The following is a 21,356-nucleotide window of genomic DNA, read 5'->3' as shown; positions in this document are numbered from 1 at the left end:
TTTTTTTTTTACCGCACCCGGACCATATTCCTTTCATATTATTAAAGTTATGTCAAATGCTACCTCACCTATCACAGCGTTGCTAAAAAAAGTAGTTAAGTGGAAATGGAACACCAAATAATTCTTCATTCCAAATTTATAACCATAGGAGCCACAGGAAGACCTGAGAGATGACAAGGAGATTTTGGAATATAAAGATCTTTTTACTGATAGCAATATAAGCCCTTTCTTGCATGGATTCCAAATTGCAGGAAAGAAACCAGCAGCAACTAAAAGAGAAAACTGGTGATCTGTGTTGGAGCAGGCCAAGTCTTAAATGATTGGAATGTAACACCACTAAATAATAATAATAATTGGAAATTCATGATCACCAGGCCAACTATTGAATCAATAAAAATAAGAATTTATATTGAGTCCAGAAAATATTTTAACTGAAAGAATCTTATATTCCAAAGAGTATGGGGCAGGAATTTTTAAAAAGTATATGAAGGTCACTTTATCATTGCGAAATCTAGATGAAGAGCTAAGAAGTCAGTGTAGTTGTTTGGAACAAATAAAACTAATGATAGCAAGTTATCCTGAGTGTAAAAAGCAGAGCTGAACCTCGAAAGGTCACGTTAACCTCATTCAATCCTCGGGAATCAATAAACAGTGACTTATTAAAATATACAAGTAAGTTGTACCACATGTTTCAGGACCCATACTCTAACTGATAATTGGAATTGGTGGAATAAAATACACTAACATTGAATCAGAGATAAACCATTTTGATGAATTTGCTCGACATATATGGTGTACCTTACCGCTAAGAACTGATAGAGAAACTCAATTCACCTTAGAAATCTTCCATACTTCATATTTTCAAAAACAAATATGAACATAATTTGGAGGTTATTTGAGATGAAGGAAGATTTATCAAATAAATTAAGTTAGATAGATAAATAAAAGAAATAATGGCAACACAACCTGTAAATTATAATGAAGCCGCTAAGTTCGTACTGCTTATAACCACATCAAATAGTTTTTCTCTCCTTAATTTTGTGGAACTACCACAAACAGAGACACCAAATTTATACGGTGAAAACATTAATCACAATTGCTCTTTAACAAACTTTTCTCTAAGGAAATATAAAGCTATGCCAACTAAAAGACCACGAACTATTAACTCTTTTGACAATCCCTAGGATTCACCCCCTCCTTCAAGGTCAGAAATTTCTGATACAATACTTCCCATTCCAAAAAATTCTAATTTCAATAACCCACACAAAAGCACAACAGAATCCAAATACATACAATTTCTTAATTCATTAATAAAATACAAAACTCATCAGATGAAAAAGAAACAGTCAATATAATAGGTCAATCTTTCTATACTTTTGTCCAAGAAAACAAGCAAATCATAAATAGCATATCACCATATCGGGAAACAATAATACATAACAAAAAATAGAGTCTCAATATTCCAAACCGTTCATAATACAACACACATATATTTCTACTTTATCAATTATATTCTATCATGTCACGACCGAAACTGATCAAATGCGTCAATAATTTAAACATTATCCAATTTAACTGCCAGAGCATTAATAATAAATTTCAAGAACTAATTAATTATATGGACATAAATAAGGTACATATCGTGCTTCTGCAAGAAACCTGGTTCAATGAAACAAAGAAATACGAGTCAAGAAATCATTCTGTAATAAAGAAGCATAGGAATGATAACTATGGCGGTGTAGGCATTATCATTCACAACTCGATAGAATACAAAAGAACGATAATAGATAATATAGGTCCTATCGAAACAATTGCAGTAGAATCTACTAACTTAGATCCTAATATTTGTTTCATTTTGGTATATATCCCCCCTCTGTTAGACCAAGCGCCACCCACATCGCTAGCATTCTCTCAATTTCTGATAAAATAAAGGACTTCTCAGTAATCATAGGAGGTGATTTTAATGCCGAATCCAAATTTTATGGCTCCTTAAGAGACACTCCAAGAGGCAGCATAATAGTTAAACAATTATCTCAACAACTGGTGGTATTACTGAATGAATTTGGCAAAGCTACATGACTTGGAAGTCCAGGACACAAATCCTCCATCACAGATCTGACTTTTTAAGTCCAGAACTATCACACAGGATACCATGGTCAATAACTGACGAAACCCTAAGTAGTTATCACCTAATAATAACCATTTCTTTCTGTTTTTGTTCATTCACCGCTATTACCCAAGCTAGAAGGAATTTTTAGAAAATTAATCTCGATTTATATGTCATGCAACTTGAAAATTTTAAGCCACACCCGGGGAATAACCTTAACGATTTAACCACTTTGGTAAATCAAGCAGCAGAGATGGCAATACCGTGAACTAAATACTATCCTTGGAAAAAGTTCTCTCCAAAACCTTGGTGGAATGAGAACCTGGAGAAGGCCTATAAACAGAAGACTACGTCAATAAAAGATTATAGAAAAAATATGAATGTAGAGAATTATAAGATAATGAGAGCCAACATTAACAAGGTAAAAAAACTCATAGCTAAGGCAAAAAAAGATAGCTGGAGAAATGATTTTGTTGGCACAATGGATCCTAGCAACTACAAAAAAATGTGGAATAAAATTTGATGTTTTCAAGGGAAGAGGTCTTCATCACCGAGGAATCCAATAACCTTAAGTAAAACTAAAGCAGAAGCCTTTCTTAAGCAGATCGGAGACAATTCCATACCCAGTCAACCACACAATCTAAAAGTGGGAGGGATCTCTACCAGGTTTGGATACAGGAATTATTGAAACCATTCTCCAATCGGAAGGTATGTTTGTTGTTTCCCACAAATCATTGAATGCTTTGAGTAATTGTAACTTCAATATTCTGGGTAGAAGAGCTATCATTTCATAGTTAATTTCATCCAGACCAGGGGCTGTGCATCTTTTGCCGTGTAAAGCAGCATCCAGTTCTGTTTCGATAAATTTACAAATAATTGGACAAGCTGAGTTGACTTTATTTTTATTAGGTCTTTTTCTCTAAGAAACTGCATGGAAGATCTTACCATAGTTTATCAGAAGGAGGAATTGATAGGAATGCATTCCTAATATGGTTTCGCAAGGGTGCCCTTTTCCCAGAACAGAAGGATTTATTTTCACCACACAGGACTAGGGGATAGGACCTACTAGGACCTACAGACCACGCATATGAGGAAAAAGCATAACAGAATCTTGCCAGTTGTGTAGAACAGCATCAGAATCAATTCAGCACATAACATCAGGCTGCCAAGTGCTTGCTGAAAAGAATATTTACGGAGGCACAACATATGGTTAAAATCGTCCATCTGGAATAAGCCAAAAAGTTGAATCTTCTGAACAACATCAGGCCTTATTACAAGTACAGCCCACAAGCGATCATTGATTAACGGGATGCCAAGCTCTATTGGAACCGATCACATAATTCCTCATAATAAGCCTGATATTTTGCATCTCAACGAGTGGAAAATATGTAACAATCATAGAAATAAGCATACCATCAAATGACAACCTTCACAAGATGGTTCATCCGAAAAAAATTCGGAAATATCTAGAAGAATTAAAACAACTGTACAAGCTTGAGAAAGTAAGGGTGCTACTGTTGATTATCTCAACCAATAGTATGATCCTGGATCTGGATCTGTGTTGCTCAATATCAAAGATTACAATTTTCTAGCATCACCCTTGACCTAGGTTTGGTGATATACTGACGAGGTAGGTACTACTTCCGGTGAAGACCGAGAATAAGGAAAATTCCTAAATAATAATAATATAGCTCTAATTAGTGGCCTTTAAGATATCCCTCATTGGCTATGTATTGCTGCCAAGACAGTTGCATTCAAGCTGGGGATAAAAATGAAAGATGAAAGTAAAAATAAATTCCTAACAGTATGCAGGAAAATTCCTCCAGGGAAGAGAACACTTCAAAGGAAAATTAACAGCTTATGGGAAAAAATTGAAGTCATCTCAAACTATATCCTTAACCCTCAAGCTGGAAGACAGAAAAAGAGAAAAATAGAGGATATCATAGTACAAAATTTGGGCACCTTAATGGAAAGCGAATTAATTGATAGGCTAACTCTTTATCTAGATAACCATAAACAAAAGCTAGCTGTTTATGCAAACCGTTTACGGAGATATAGCGAGACAGCTTTGCGTAGGAAACAAACTCAGCATTTCAAGCAGAATGAACGCCAGTTTTACAGAAACCTAGAGCAAAAGGAAAAAATATCAAGCAAATACCCTGATGACATTGAAGATTATTGGATAAGTGTATGGGAAAAGCCGGGGAATCACTTCGAGTGTTTCTGAATAGAAGGAGAAATGCAAAGGTTCTAGAATGCCTCTGAATTGAATGAAGTGACAATGTCAGTGGAAGATGTTTCAGAAGCTGTCAGGAACATGAAAATTTGGGGTGCGCCTGGACCTGATGGAATCCAAAATTATTGGATTAAAAGATTTCATTGCTTGCATGAGTTGCTAGCCAAAGGGTACCAGGAAATACTTGATGACACGAAACACCCCCTGATGGGTTCTCTGATGGCATCACTTATATGCTACCAAAAAAGAATGAATTAAACCTACGTCCTGAAGATTTCCGGCCAATAACGTGTTTAAAGGGTCTATATAAAATTTTCACTTCTATCTTGGCGACCAAGATTTATGACTACCTTGAAAATGAGAATATGATACACACAGAAAAACTAGGGTGTAAAAAGCGGGCTAGGGGTTGTAAGGAGCTCTTGGTTATTGATTCATTCATAGCGGCACAAGTTTAAAAAAAACAGCGAAATATTTCTGTTGCATGGATTGATTATAAAAAGGCCTTTGACTCCATTCCACACAGCTGGCTGCTAAAAGTATTAGATATATACAAGATTCAAACTAATGTAAGCAGACTCTTTTCAAACCTGATGATAGGATGGAAAACTACGCTGAAAGTCAGAGCTGCCTGCACAGCCAATCTATTCAAAATACTGAAAGGAATATACCAAGGGGATTGTCTAGGCCCAATCTGGTTTTGCATGGGACTATTCCCATTAAGTAGAATTTATCGGAAGAATAAGGAGGGATATAAACTTGTCATCAACGACGAAGGGACCACAGTCAGCCACAGCTGGGACATGGATGACCTGAAACTATATGCAAAAAAAATAAGAACAATTTCAAAGTATGGTTGAAGCCACTTCATATTTTAAGAGTGACATAGGAATGTATTGCCCTCGATAAATGTGCAATGCTCGATATAACCAAGGGGAAAGTGGTTAGTAAACAGAACATTCTGGTTAATGAAGAAGAGTACATGAAGGAACTTGGGGCCAATAAATTATATAAATATTTAGGCATGCAACACCTAAAAATTTCCCGAAAAGTTATGCAACAAGAGCTTCTAACAATGCTCAAAATTAGATTACGAAAAGACTCAAAACCCAATTAACTGGGAAACGAAAAATCAAGTCCATCAACACCTTGGCTATACCTTGGGCTAGAAGAAGCTTGGCACAAACAGGAAAAGGCCTTACGCCAATATTTTCTCGCAAAATCAACAGGGGTTTATCTCGCCATCTCAAGGATGGACTCTGGTTTAACTGCACTTAAACTGAGCAAAGGTGTTGAATCAACAATCATGTCGCAAAATGAACAACTGGCAGAATAGAAAGCAAGTCTCTGCATGGGAGATTCTATAGCCAACTGAACGAAGCCTCCAAAGACAAAGAAAGATCAGTTTAATGGTTAAAATCTGGAAGGCTATTCTCCGAGACAGAGGGATTTGTGGTAGCTATTAAAGATCAAGTGATTGCCATCAGATCATATAGGAAACATGTGCCAAAAGACGCAACAACACTGGGTAAGTGTCGATTATAAAACGCTTGAATCGACATATCACTGGTGGATGTGGAGTATTGGCTGGTACTGAATATCTACAGAGGCACAACAATATGGCCAAAATTTTGCATCAGGCCCTGGTGAAGTTCAACTTAATTGAAGATAAGAGCCTATAATACAAGTACCACCCAAATAGCTCTATAGGGATGAATCAATTATTACAGACCATACAGTACACCATAAGCCAGACATCCTCCTTATAGAACTAAGAAAAAAGAAAGCGGAACTTATTGATGTTGGGATCCCCAACGATAATAATATAAGCTCCACTGTGGAAGAAAAACTGAGGAAATCCCAGGAATTGGTAATAGAATTGAAAGATATATATAAATTGAAAAGTGTTACTACTCCTCCATTATAATATTCACGAATGGTCTCAAACCAAAATCAACAATGGCAGGCGTGAATGGTTTGGGGGTGTGTATAGATGTGCTAAGAGAGGCTCAAAATTCGGTTCTCTTAGACACAGTAGGTATTGTGCGGAAATTTTTAAATATTTTAATTAAAGGAAAAATAAATAAAAAAATGAAGATGGTTGGACTTCTAGGTCCACCACCTCAGATACTCAACCCACAATAGCGAGAAATACAGACCATAATAATAAAGCAGAGGTCCTTAAATTCCAAGATTAAGGAGAATACAATAGGAAAGAAACCAGAATGATAAGTCCTTTGGTGTATGCAAGAATGTGTGGCTGAGCAATGTTAGAAGATAAGGAGTGGTTGAGAAAGAATGATCACAATAAACATCATATTCCATAAAAAACCCTGGTTAGAAAATTTAGATGGGATCTCAAAATTGTGGAAGAAAATATCAAGGATGGAGGTGATGTGAGAAGAAGATGAAAAGGCAGAAAGAATTAGAGAGGAATGAAGAAGAAGCTGCAGAACAAGAAAAATAAGAAGAAAGGAGTGAAAAAAGAAAGTAGCAGACAACCTGGAGGAAGAAAATTTTTGTTAATGGGTCACTTCACAGAGGAATTCAAGGTACAGGAAACCACCTGCATCCTCCGCTGATTCAGAATAATTAAAAAACTTTCATAAAGAAAGAGGGACATAGTATGGCCCAGACTGGTGATGTTGGTAGCATACGGAGAAGGATTTTATTTTGGTTAGACAAAAGTGATGTTAATATTGTTAATTATCACATGTACTATTCATAACAAGTGCTATTTATTATAAACCTTGAAGACACATTCAAATCCTACACACATAAAAAGTCTCTATGATTTAGACATGAAAGGTATTTCTTTATTACCTGACCTTGAGGCATCATATCTTAAAGAAACATTTATTGATTATGATGAAGTTAATTTCCCCTGTTCCTTCAACATACAGATAATACAAGAGATCTCAAAATCAGGAAAGGAATAAAAGAAAAATTAAATTCTGTAAAATACGAAAAAGTTATAGTTCATAATGGATTTATATCATGGCATTTAACATTATATCAAATGCAATAAAATTCTTACATTTTAAAAACCAAATAACATAAATAGAGAGAGAATTTATGTTACCTGCTATTAGGGTTATATCTGTAAGTTGATCAGATTTATAAAAATGGCACAGTTTGTTAAAACTTTTAGCTGCATGGTTGATACATTTGTAGCGGCCATCGTGGGCCACTATATGATCTGGGGGGTCACGAAGTTTACAAAAGACACTGGACCTAGAAATTTGAGATATTTTTTAATTCCAATTTAAGATCTAAACAAAACGTCCAGTAAATAAAATATTGATGCTCAAATTTGTCCTTACTCTCTTTAGTAACTATGTGCTTCCACATGGTAGGAGCTAACATATGTGATAACCAATTGTAAACTCTCATAAACTAGAGTGTACTAAATATGATAAGGAATAGCTGATACTTTCATCAGAAACAAATGGCAGCCGAATGCTAGAAAAACTAAAGTTATCGTAATAGGTTCCAAACCTCTCTTACATTCCATTCCTGATAACCCTTCACTTTTCTGCAACAGCATTCCTATACCACTCTGTTATAAACTTCATAGTCATTTTCAGCCAACCCCTGTCCTGGAGTTATCATGTATTTCAAATATCCATTATTAACTTTCTATAAACCACAGTTCCATAGATTCTATGAATCCATGCCTTCAAAAACCTTATAGCTTATGGCTACTTGTCTTCTTTCTTATTTTCCCTCACTATTGGTACAATAGTCTGGTCAATGGAGGACTTATAGATGAACTTGAACGCAAAGCATCAACAAACATTTCAAACAATTTTCATTTAAGATTTATCTTTGGATTTACAGATATAAACATATATCTGCCAACTGTACAGACTTAAAGTGACTTTAACCTTCTCTTAGATGACAATACTTCCATGATTTTCAACTATTTAATCCCTAAGAAATAATAAACCTTCCTTAATCAGTGAATTCCTTACCTTAATCCACTGCTTCAGCATCAGGACTTCCTTCAGAACCCAACCAATTAATATTTATTATACTTTATTGGATGGAACTACTTCCTTCAACAAATTCTTTGATCCCCATTGCTTCTCCTTATGGAATTTGTTTCCTATTTCTATCCATAAAGCCTATTTCATATCTTCCTTCAAACATAAACTATTTCTTCATCTCCTTAAATCTAATCCCTCGATCAAACACAAACTGTATACATACAATATCTGATTATTTAAACTACAAATAACAAGATGGCCTAGCCATAAACAATCATTTATGTTCATATCTTTTGTTCTTAAGGACCTTTTTTTTTTTGGTTGGTTCTACAGACCTAGTAGATCTTTAGCCACCCAAACCAGTCTTCTCCATACCCGTCTATCTTGGGTTACTGCTTTCCAGTAGCTGTATATGTAGCTCTTTCGCATCTTTGCCGATTCTTTCTATCCACCTGATTTTTGGCCTTCCCCATGGTCTCTTACCAACTATACTAGCATTCATTGTTGAGTAGAGGCATCCTGATGAATTGCTTCGAGCCATATGTCCTGCCCATCTTTACCTCCTTGCCTTCATACCATGAGATATAGACTGTCCAGTCTCTGCAAGGGGACTTAGCTCCAGAATAATGATTGCTTTTCAATTTAAAAAAATTAAATTTATTTCACACCCTTTGTAGTTGAAAAAAACTTCCTGTTATGTAATCTGATAAAATTCTAAGGGTAATAAATTATAATTCTTATAATTACATAAGTGATAATCACTTTACCGTGTATGATAGCTACTGGGAAGGAAAATGCAAATATGTGGTAAAAAACCTAATTCAATTCAATTATACTTAAACAGAAGACATACCATATAAATGAAAATAAAATGAATAGCTTATAAAAAATACTCATTTAAAATGAATGTCCAATCAAAATTTATAATTTAAAAAAAATCAGAAGATGTAAACTTTTAATACTATAATAACCACCAACACAACTTTCTAAACTTAACAATGGACTGTATTAAATAACAATATAAACCATACGTATTTTTTTAAACAGAACTCAGATAGGTCTGTCAGTAGATCCTAGATAGGGAGTTAGCTATAGAGTATTAATATTTTTTTCACATATCCAATCACAACTAAGCCTTAATAGAAACTAAAATATAATTGTTCAAATGAGGATTTTAGTACTTCAATTGTATTGTAAAATACCTTCTGGAAGACATCAACGATGTTAAAACAATAACAAAATTGAGAAATATCACAATTTAAATTCGTGCCAAAAGGTTTGTTTTTTAAATTCCAAAGAGCTAAAACATTTACTGTAAACGATGAAAGTATGATGTTAATACCAAATTGAGGTGGGAGAGAAACGCCAAACGTTTGAAAACAACTGTTCCTGATTAAAACGAATGGACTGTAGTTCAAAATGGGTAGAGACAATTTTATTTGTATCTTTCTCCCGTTCGCCACTAAAAGTATCATAGCTTGTTCGTTTGTTGACGAGCCATTTCTAATCACAATATTGATTATTCATGCCGGCGGCCATAACAATATTGGTGGAGGTTTAACCTAATAAAGGTTTGGCCTATTTCAAAGACTTGTCGGTTGGAACCGGTAAAATGGCAAACGGCAATCGGGTGGAACCTAGAGCTATTACTGAACCGGTCGGCGCAGTGAGGCAAATCTGCCCAAAAGATCTATTACTCTCTCAAATCTTCGCTGGGGGCTTTAAACACGGGATGTTTCCTTGTCGCCCCAAGTGGTTCGATCGGTGAATGAGACTATTAATTTTAAGTCAAGGGTGGTTGCTAATATCTCACAGAACGCCTCTATACTATGTTTAATCAGTTTTAGTGATACGAATATTGGCTTACTATATTCCGTTTGCCTGGACGTGATTATTTGCTAGTTCTTTTTTTTTTTTTTTTTTTTAATAATTATTATTCGATGAACAGTGTCCTTCATTCCTCTCTAGTTAAACTAATACCTCGTAATTCTATCACATTCTGGAGGCTCACTTGGCCCTTTGAGTTTATTACCTAATCCTGCTGTAATAGTTCAAATAGAACTAATTTTACATAAATAAATAATTATTTACATTATATTTATTATGGGATGGTTAGAGTAGATTTATTATTACAGTTAAAATGACATAGGTCATTTTCAGCTAATCGTCAAAGAGACATTACTAAGTATTTTTTTGTACTCGATTCGCGAAAAATAAAGAATGAGTTCTACATTACATTTTATAACCAAATCAACCATTTTGGACCACTGTGAGGCGTTTGGCAAAGTTGGGTTAACTTCCTGCATTATTGTTTCAATTTTCCTTTGAAGAAGAGTAAGGTATATCACCTTTATTTTTATGGAAAATCGTAAAATTTAAAGAGGTATGTGGATGAAAGGGGCAGGAAAAAGTAGGGAAAAGAGTGAATGACTGCCGATCGCCCAACAGATAGAACAGGTCTTGTATTTATTGAATAAAGCTGATATTTTTGGAGGTAGGAGATAATTTTGTAACAAATCAGTATTAAAAACGTAGCGGTGCGAGGAAGTAATTATCAAGAGAATCTTGATAATATCCAATAATAGGGTTTAATCCTTTCTTGTTTTACAAGTATTTGGTATTTATCGGTTTATATAGAACAATTTCCACCACTACATGTTAACTGTACAGCTCAATAACATTTTGACATTTAACCACGAAATCAGGTTTTCTGAACCACTAGGGTCACTTTCCATTAGTTTTTTATGCGCTTTGAGGACTTTTTTTTTACTCCACCCACATCATCTTCTTTCAATTCTATAGAGTCAACTAATTACGTTCTAAAATGAAATTAATTTATGGCAATACACCATCCATTTTATCTGCACATTATTTTGGCAGTCGCTCATATCAACATTACCATTCTCTTTGGCTGAAATATCGGGAAGGTTTCAGTAACCAGTTCAAAACGTTTTTGCTGTCTTTTATTTAGCGTAGTTATTCGTTACTAGTTTCATGATGTGTTTCAGAAGTGCCATTTTTGCACTTGATCACCACATTTTTTTCAATACAGTTGTTTAATTTTGAATTTAAAAATTTTTTGTGTGAAAATTCCTTTAAAAAAATGTAATCACACATTGTTACTTTCACTGTCCATTAAGTTAGTTAAGTTACCACAAGTTATGTGGTTGTTAAAGAAAAAATGTTTATTTCTTTTTCATCTGCCGTTTCATAGAAGATTGAAATTTAATTATATTTTGCCACATACAACTAAGAACTCTATTATTATTTGTTCTAATTTCCAGTATGGTTATGAAACTGACAAATATTGGGGGTTAAAACATGTACTGTCATGGTGTGATATTATGAAGTATAGACTACAATATTTGTTTAATGACATTCAAAACAATCTTTTTAGGTTTAATCTAATGATGATTTTGAGCCCTCTACAGTGGGCTCATTTGATATTATTGGAAAGTGATGCCATTAATGAGATAAAAAATTCTAACATTAGGCATTGTCAATACAATGATGATAAAATGTGTGAAATGGTCAAAGAGTTGTGGCTCAAGGGGAATATAGTAGCATCCTTTATTCAGTTTTCAAGTTTATATGATAAGGAGGATAAAAATTTTCAGACAAAGCTGATAAAAACTTTGCAGGGCCTTATATGTCTTAGTGTAGACAAGGGTGGAATGGCCATAGTTGCAAATATTACTGAACATGTTAAAAAATTCTCTCATGAAAAAAATGAAATGTCAGTTTTAGTGACTTTATGGTATGCTTTATTTAATAGTAGCCTGTATGATGATAATTGTTTATCTGATACCTTGCTTGAAGACCCAAATTTTAAAGCGTATTTGGAACCATTGATTCCTTGCTTTGGAGCTGATTTCTTGAAGCATAATGAAGTTGGAAGTTATCAACGTTTAATTGAGACATCTCTGACTCACAATTTGGATAATGCAGCAGGAATGTTGCTGCGTTTGCTATTTAATTACTATTGTAAGTTACTAATTAATACAGTTATTCATGTCTTTTTATTTAGGTACAGGTTTTGTAAATAATATAGGGCTACCTAAACTTTACCTTTGCCTAACTTTTTTTTGGAACCAACTCTAATTAAGTATTCTCTGATTCCTCTAGACATTAAAGAGACTATGGTGTCTTAGATATCTCGTTTCAGTAGGGAATGGAATTAGTATTCTGAATGCAGCAAAAATTATTGAAGATTATTCAGCAAAGAGGAAATGGTTATGGTGGCAGTCTAAAATCAAACAGAAACTGTAGGTTTGTTTCAATAGGTTTTTGAACTATCATTCAACTTGTATTAGAAGAAGCTTTATTGTATGGATGCAATGACTTTTATATTTATTCAATAGTTATACATTTAATATTTTAAGCTTTATTTTTTAATTTCATCTTTACTATATTCTCCTAGACTACTATGGTTTACTATGATATATATTACAGAATGCTTAATGTATTTTAGATGTGAATATTATGTTTCTCTTATAGAAATCATAACATAATTATTAATTTTAAACCATGTCCCTAATAGAAAAGTGTAACACGAGTGGGTGATGGTCTTTATGACTCTATCAACACATTATAAAATCAAACATAAATATTGTAGCAAGAAATTTTAATTGAACTTCCAATGTGCTTAAAGATGCAGAAAAGATGAGAATGATCGCATTGCGTTGATCGTAATCTCATTGTGTGAATCGCACTGTCACTTCTTAAACAAACATATATCAATAGAGGAAGTTTCTTAATCAAATATAAACTTTCATAAGTCACAGAGAAATGCTTTATTTTACAAGCAGTGCAGCCAAATTATATTGGTTTGCTACAAGATACAGTATACTAATCAATTATGAATTTTTTGTAATATTAATCTTTATGCTTCCAAAGGTGGATGATATTTTCTCTCAAAAACTTATTTAATGTTTACATGTTTCCTTTTATTTTTATTCCTGGAACTCTTTCCATATTTCTGTCTTCTTTCATTAAACATTATTTCTCTAACTTTAATTTATAGTAATTTTTACTTCCCAAACTTAAGAAAAAATCTAAACTATTTTAGAATATTAAACCTTAAAATAATTTTTCAAAATTCGATTTAAAGTTTGGAAATTTAGTTTTAGCATACATCTGTCAATAGGAAAGTTAATGGTTGATTTTTCTTATTATAAAATTATAATATTCATATTCCCTTATGTTTCAGATAAAAAAGGGTATTTCTCAGGCTGTTCAGCAGTTTATGAATGCTGCATTGTTCTGAAAATAAAATTAACTAAAGATCAAATTTATAAATATAACCTTCTCAAAAAAACTGGTGTAAAAATAAAGAGGTGTCAAGAAATGAATCATCCTAAAGACTTCACTTATAAATTCTAAAATATATTCTTCATATATATTTTTATACAGTGTATTATTTATTATAATCTCTAGTCTTTTGTTAATTTTTTGTGTCTTACTTTGTTCTAAAGTCCGCTAGTAAAAGTTTATAACGTGTCTCCATTTATATACCTATTTCATTTCCAATCATTTATCTTCAATGGTGAAAAGTAAATATTTTTAAATATGAAATTTTTTTTTGGTAAAGGTATGTTTCTTTAATAGTTATATGCCAGATTATTTCAACATACTTTTAATTTATTCTAATGATGTCCATTTTCACATCTTGGTAGTAAATTTAAATTACGGTGAAATCTTGCTTATTATTATTTAGCTGATATTACCATCAGCCTTACAAAATTCATTTCAAAATGGCACCTGATCAGATTTCATTCACCCATATCTTGTTCATTTATGGAGATACAGTGTAACCTAGGTAACTTAAGGGGTTGAAAAAAGATCCATTATATTAAGGGATTCATTGTATCTGTGGTTGATAGTACATGATTACTTTTTCAATTTCCATTAGAAAAGTATGTGAGTCTGAGTAGGAAATGTATTCAAGTATCACCTACTCAACAATTATGATTAATTTTTTAATCAATTACTTCAAACTCTAAAATGATCAAATAAAATTTATTTTAAAATTTTGAGTAAAACTTATATGGGTATCAGGGAAAAAGTAAAATGAAGTAGATATTTGGAGTGAAAAACACAAATAAGTGGTACTTATTTTATTATGTCAATATTTCATCCTGAACTAAAGGGCAACATACAGAAAATACCTTAAATTGGTATTCATGAAAATAACGAAACCTGGTGCATAAATTACACACTTTACCATTAATTTACTTTTTTGCAACAAAATTCTGCAACAGTAATATAGTTTTATTTTATCTTCATGGAAATAATTTCAGGAAACAAATAAATTTGTTGTTGGACAAAATTTAAAATTAGTACAAAAATATAAAGAAATTATATTTCATGTACCAGGCCAAGTTTGAGAAACATTAAAAGAAATTATTGAAGAGGTTTTTATCAAAAACTTGGGAATGGCCATTACAGAAGGCATTAATATAATATTAAATGGGAATGACTCAATTTTCTTCAGTGGTGTTGAATAAAATACTATAGATGAATGGAATATTGTCCGGGTGCAGTCAAAAAAACTCAAATAGTAAATAATTATACTATTATTACTGAGCCAACGTTTCGCCCCACGTTGCAGGGCTAAAAAAGATACAATAGTATTTTAGCCCTGACTAATACAAAAAATTGTATAGAAAAGGTTATGTAAGTAGGAATCTATTTTAAAAAACATAAATTTTATAATGAAAGGAATATGGTCCGGGTGCGGTCAAAAAAACTCAAATAGTAGAATTATACTATTTTATTGAGCCAACGTTTCGCCCCTCGTTGCAGGGCTTCGTCAGGTATTATGATCATTATATTATATTATCAGGTATTATGATATTAATTTAATGATTAATTTATTTAAAGATGGGACAAAGGCAATTAGCCTGCATTTTTAAGATTTTAAAAAAGAAAATTACATCAATATGAAGGTATCCTTATGAAGTGCCTGAGGGTCGAAACGTTAGAAAAGTTGTTAAGAATAAAGTAGAGAGAAAAAAAGGATCAAATTTGTTTTAAATGAAGAATAAATTATTTTCGTTATTAAGTGGCGTGCTTAACTTTTATCCCCACTCCTCCCAATACAAAAGGCTCACTCTGACTTTGACTTCCATCAAAACAGGTATGAATTCTGTCTCATCAATTTTCATTTGATTTTATTCTTTTCTCTTTTCATCTCTTAATTTGTTCTTTCTTTAATATTTCTTCTCTTATTTTATCACTTATCTTTCTGTTACTATTACCGTTTTCATTTACTGTTTCCAACCTTTAATCTTTCTTATTAAGTTTTACTTTTCATTGTATACCCCAGTTATTTTCCACTTATGTTTTTTTTGTAACTATGTCAAGTGTTTGTATCTTTTTTAGCCCTGACGAAGCCCTACAACGTGGGGCGAAACATTGGCTCAATAATAATAGTATGATTATTTACTATTTGAGATTTTTGACTGCACCCGGACAATATTCCATTCATCTATACACACAGTCAATCAATAATCTTCCACAAAAATACTATAATTTTAAATGCATACAAATGTGCACCCATTAGGTCTGTTGATGTTGGAAGATCATTCCCTAAATATAAAAATACTTTAAATGACTGAATTTTAGGTTTTAAAAATTAGGATTTACACAATGAAATTTAGAAATGCATTTTTTAATCAATTTTACTTCAGAATTTATATCTAACACTTTTGTGTTTTATTTATTTTGTTCACTGTATCAGTTAGTCTTTAAATTTTACTTTCATATTTTAAATGTTGTCTCACAGTATGTTTCTTATCTATTTACCCATACATTTACTTTTTTTTTTTGTTTTTCTATTTGTTTGATTTATTTTATTACTGTCAATTAGTTATACTTTTAAAATCCAATACTTGTTGTTTTTCATTTGTGTTGCTAAGTGTAAGTTTTCATTATTTTGATATTTTAGTTAAGAAAGCGTCATATTATGTTTTTAACTGTATAGTTAATTAACCATTTTAGTTATTTAAACATGTTGGTTTATGAAAAAAATAAAAGAACAAATCAAAATTTTCTTATAAATTTTAATCTCTTCTTTTCTTTCTTTATTCAGAACCTTTGGTAGGCATATTACAATATTTTACCTGCTTTATTGTATAATTGAAAATTTTTAGCCTTATATTTCATATTTTTTCCCCTGAGTATATTGCACTTGATTTTATTAAGATATATTCTGAGTTTTTATATTACCTAAAAATCTGGGCCTTGCCAACAGTTCTGTTTGATGCCACAGGCTTCTGACAATTATCCTGAATATACAAATTGCTAAAAAAGTTGTTGGGTGTCAAAGTTGCAGAAAACTTGAAGTTAGCCTCCTGTATTTTGATGCAATCCTGCCACCTATGTTTCGGTCTACTCCTCGGAGGTATACGCTTCAGTACATTGTTTATTATCATTTTAGCGATTCTTTCGTCACTAAGCCTTAGAACCTTACCTCCTAAGTGCCCTCTTTACTCTTATGAACACACAGCGTCCACTTACTCCATCCATTAAGTAAAACGAAACACGAAAGAACTGAGAAGTACTATTGCTTCCAAAAAGATTGAGCTGTTTAAAATTTATGGTGATAGAAACTGGTATATTTAAATAAATTGACTTTTAAGAAGTATTTGTAATTTTGTTAATCAAAATTCAAGGAAAGTACCTCGTGTAAATGTTTATTTTTTCTTTTTAATATGTGTTGCTTTTCAAATATTAAATAGTTCATGATTTTAACTAGCGTGTTGTTCATTTATTTATTTTGGAATGGAAACAAATGTGGGCAAATATTACGGATAATAAATTAAGGGAAATCGGAAGTGACGTCTCCCCTTGGACATCATCGACTAGAAATATACAGCAAAATGAGGTAATTTTGGAGCACATTGGAATAGGCCACACTCGCCCGACTGGAAGAGTTGGGCGAATGTTAGCTATAACCAACAACTTAGAACTAAAACTAAATTAGCTGTAGTTACATTGGCAACTAAAATTAACCGGTTAGTTGTTATCTGTTTGCTCATTACCAGAATTGGGCATTTGCTAGCTAATATTTAGTTTACTAATAGCCAAATAGTTGTCAGAATTAGTTCCCCCAAAAAACTGGAACTAATTTAGTTCCTGATTGTTAACTACCCTTGATAAGATTTCGGATGAGCTGAAAATGAAAAAAAAATCGATTTTATCATTACCCGCTTAAGTATCTATATATTTTAACTTAATAAATAAACAGATTCCTAACATGTTGGGGTCCCTTCGCATGCAACGGACGAATGTTCTGTCGAACCCCAATTGTTCCGTCCTCCAAAGCCGTTTAATCTTTTCCCATACCACGGTATTCTCAACGTACAGATGTCTTACCCGGCTTCGACGCGTCCTTGAGCGCCCTACAGATCTTGTCCTCGCCTACTCCCGGAGTCGACCAGATAGTCATTATGGAACTCCTCTCGTATTTACCGTACTCTATCTTAGTCAGCCCGGTAGTTCTAGTGTTCCAGATTATTTGTCGCGACTTATCATTTATTATCTCCTCAACCTGCTCCATGTCCACTGGTCGATCACTGTCCGACCTTTCTCCTTCCAGTGCTGCCTCCGTAACGTCTCCTTCCAGTGTACTCTGGCTCTCGACTGCGGCTCTGTGGTCCGGTTGCTTTTCTCCTCAGGCGTCCATTCCCGTAAAAATTGCCGAAGATCTGACGGCCCCCCATGGTCCTCAATGAAATTCACCGTTATAGCGCGTGACAACCAATCCGCCACCACATTCTCTTTCCCAGGTTTGTAGATTACCTCGAAATAGTACTGGGACAATAGTTCCTTCCAACGGGCCACCCTAGCTGAAGACTCCTTCGGCTTCCCCACCCATTGGAGGGGTGTATGGTCGGTCTGTATTTTAAATTTCCTACCGAATACGTAAGGACGGAAGTGGTCCACGGCCCATACTATGCCCAACCATTCCCGTTCCAGAGCGCTGTATCGCGTTTTCGCGTCCGTGAGTCTGCAACTGGCATATGCTATTGGGGGCTCCACTCCATCTCCCTCCTGAGAGAGTACAACTACCCAAGGCGTATTGCCTGGCGTCTGTCATGATTGCAAACTGTCGGTTGAAATTCGGAAATGCTAACACCGGTTCCCGTTGCAATTTTTTCATGGATTTCCGAATATTGTTTTCCATGGTCGGTGTTACTATCACTTGATTCCCCCTTTTTAAGAAGTTATTGATGGGGACTAAGTGTTCCGCCATTTCGGGCACGAAGCGCCTGTAGTAGTTGAGAGTCCCGAGCAGTCGTCGGATCCCCCTAACGTCTTTTGAAATCTCCATCCGCTGGATCGCATCTACTTTCTGCAGATCTGGCTTCACTCCGTGTCGGGATATTGTATGCCCCAAGAATGAAATCTGCTGTTGCCCCAATATCGATTTCTCGGGTGTAAGTTTTAACCCGTACTGCCGAGGCTTTTTGAACTCGCTCCGCAAGTGCTCCACGTGCTCGCGTTCGGTCTGACTAAAGACCAATAAGTCGTCCATATATATTTGGCACATGGATTCGTCGATACCTCTTAGCAATTCATCCATGAGCCGTTGAAACGTTATGGGCGCGTTTTTAAGTCCAAAGGGCATCCTCGTGAATTCAAAATGCCCATGCTCGAAGGTAAAGGCCGTTTTAAAGCGGTCCCTAGGGTGCATCTCGATCTGATGATAACCCGCCTTTAGGTCAAGGGTACTAAACACTGTCATCCCACCCAATCGATCCAAGATATCCTTAAACCGTGGAATTGACTATCTCTCGTCTACCGTGTTATCGTCTGGTTTCCGGTAGTCCACCACTAATCTGTAGTTCTCCTCGGTTTCCCCTGGTGCGGGTTTTTTTCATACTGGCCATAAGGGGCTGTTGTATGGCATCGTACTGTCCACGATTATACCCTGGGTTTTCAAATTTTCTAGCTCGTTCCGTATGTGATTCTAAGATCCTGTGGGCACCTCCTCTCTTTGACGTAAGTCACCCTCTCCTGCTTCAATGGGATATCATGCACGGTTCTACCCGTCACGCCCAGAGCCTCTCCGTCCCTGAAAAAATGTCCATGAACTCCTCTATTATTTCCTGTCTCCAATTTCCTCCCTGTGTAATCGCACTTACCTGTTTTCCTCCCAGAGTTTGTTGGCCCCTGAACCTTTTGTTTCCTATAAGGATGGTCCATCTACCCCCTTTTCTGGCTATCCGTGATCGCCCTCTAGTTGATAAATCACACCCCACGATTGCCTGATATTCCCGTGGCTTTTTATCTACTATATGAATCCGCAAGTTATCCTGTCATTGACGCTTCTGAAGACTCCGACGTCTCGCTAGACGATTGGTCTGATCTGGGCAGCCCGCGTCTTCTTCTGACTCTCTGGACGTTCACCTCCCCCGGTCTACCTCCTTCCTCCGGTATATGTATCGGCAATGTTTCGCGATGTGCCCTTCACCACCGTACTCGAAGCATCGCGTACGGGGGCACCCGGCCACTGGGTGACCACAGCCATGATATCTTCTATCCTCCTTCCGACCACTTTTTCTCGGTCTGGCCTGGTTCGGTTTTCTATTTCCCATGCCTCTATCTCTAACTATTTCTCTCTGCTCTCTCATTCTCCACGATGTGTCGAGGTTTCTGGGGCGGGTGTAGGTTACTCTATTCTACCCTGCGTCGTCTATCTCCATTGTCGAAATATCATACGTGGTATCCACCGTATCATACGTGGACGATCTCTTCCTTATCCTCAATCCTGACAGAATCCCCGAGATCCTATCAGCCTTTAACTCCTACCACCCTCGTCTTCGGTTTACTGTTGAAGGTGAAATTGACCATTCCCTCCCTTTTCTTGACCTACTTATAATCAGAAATTCCGATGGCTCCTTATCCACTGATTGGTATACCAAACCCACTTATTCTGGCAGACACCTCAATTATTTTTCTCAACACCCTTATCACCAAATTATTAATGTTGCTAAGAACCTTATCCACCGATCCTTTTCTCTTTCTGACCCTCAATATCACCAGACCAACATACAACGTATTAAACAGATCCTATTCAACAACAATGTCCCTCAGAAAATTACTATTAAACTACTCGATTCTTACATTAACCATGTTACTCCAATCTTTCCTGTCCTCAACTCTTCTCAACCCACTCCGTCCCTTTTTCAGTACAGGTCCCTCCCATATGTCCCCATTCTTTCTGACAATATTCAAAACTCCTTAAGATCCACTACTCCCACCCTACGTCTTGGCTTGAAGTCCCACAACAAAATTTCCTATCTTTTTTCCGAATTGAAAGACCCTATTCCTTTCTTACACTGTTCCAATGTAGTTTACCGGATACCTTGTTTAACCCCATGGTGCAATTCCTTCTATATCGGCGAAACTAAAAACCAACTTAAGGACCGTATTTCCCAGCATAAAACCTCCATCAACTCCTGTAATCCACTTACATCTAAATTATCAGAACACGCATTAAACCTGAATCATACTTTTAATTTCGACAATCCTTCCATTCTTGCCACTGTCCCCAACCATACAAAACGTCTTATCTTGAAGTCCATTTACATAAATGTGACGGAGAATTCCGTCAATCATAAAGTTGATAAATACTGCATCTCCCTTACATACCGACACATTTTGAACATAATAAAACCCTCATAATACTTCTTTTCTCTTTGTTCTGCATTTCAGAAGCCCACTTTCTTGTCATATCTTTTATTCTTGTTTCTCTAAATTCTCACCCCTTATTCAATTATTTTTATATTTACTATCCTTCCTTTTCATTTATATTCATGTATCTTATTTTTTAATTTATATTCATGTGTTACCTACTATAGTGTACTTGTATTAATTACTTTATTATTAATTTTCTATTATAATTTCCATATCTCTGTATCCCCACTCATTTGGTATATTGTCTTTCTTAATCACTTACACATATTGTATCCCATTATTTTATAATTTATTTCTTCTTTGTTTTTCTATCTATAAG

General features: G+C 34.7%; 2 protein-coding genes across 9 annotated transcripts in view; one reads left to right on the top strand and one right to left on the bottom strand.

The window, feature by feature from the left end:
- Positions 1-9,652, bottom strand: part of LOC106689602 (kelch-like protein 4) — an 84,649-nt gene extending 74,997 nt beyond the window's left edge. For 2 of the 8 annotated variants that reach the window (XR_010843419.1, XM_067047371.1), the window contains exons 1-2: positions 9,514-9,614; positions 7,426-7,577 (exon numbers count right to left, since the gene is read on the bottom strand). Coding sequence is in view for 3 of the 8 variants with exons in the window: in XM_067047371.1 (XP_066903472.1) it covers positions 7,426-7,577; positions 9,514-9,548 (187 nt within the window). In the remaining 5 variants the exon portion in view is untranslated. Of the gene's footprint in view, positions 1-7,166; positions 7,298-7,425; positions 7,578-7,666; positions 8,291-8,317; positions 9,471-9,513 lie in introns of those variants that run through there. The other 6 variants (XM_067047376.1, XM_067047373.1, XM_067047372.1 and 3 more) reach the window with 6 other exon arrangements.
- Positions 9,653-11,251: 1,599 nt separating this feature from the next.
- On the top strand, positions 11,252-13,841 carry LOC106689607 (uncharacterized). Its single transcript, XM_014434674.3, has 2 exons — positions 11,252-12,316; positions 13,542-13,841. Exons 1-2 carry the CDS (start codon positions 11,494-11,496, stop codon positions 13,712-13,714), a joined length of 996 nt encoding a protein of 331 aa, XP_014290160.1. The 5' UTR covers positions 11,252-11,493; the 3' UTR covers positions 13,715-13,841.
- Positions 13,842-21,356: the final 7,515 nt, after the last annotated feature.

Source organism: Halyomorpha halys, unplaced genomic scaffold (assembly GCF_000696795.3).
Source record: "Halyomorpha halys isolate HHAL.00 unplaced genomic scaffold, Hhal_1.1 Scaffold1407.1, whole genome shotgun sequence".
NCBI lineage: Eukaryota > Metazoa > Arthropoda > Insecta > Hemiptera > Pentatomidae > Halyomorpha > Halyomorpha halys.
Note: the sequence above shows the minus strand (reverse complement) of the source record. Positions and strands in the feature narration are given on the sequence as shown.

Excerpts from the sequence above, each read along its gene's own strand:
- LOC106689607 (XM_014434674.3), top strand. The coding sequence starts at position 11,494 with ATGTGGTTGTTAAAGAAAAAATGTTTATTTCTTTTTCATCTGCCGTTT. Across the intron at positions 12,317-13,541 it reads TTTGCTATTTAATTACTATT|ATAAAAAAGGGTATTTCTCA; the intron begins GTAAGTTACTAA and ends CTTATGTTTCAG.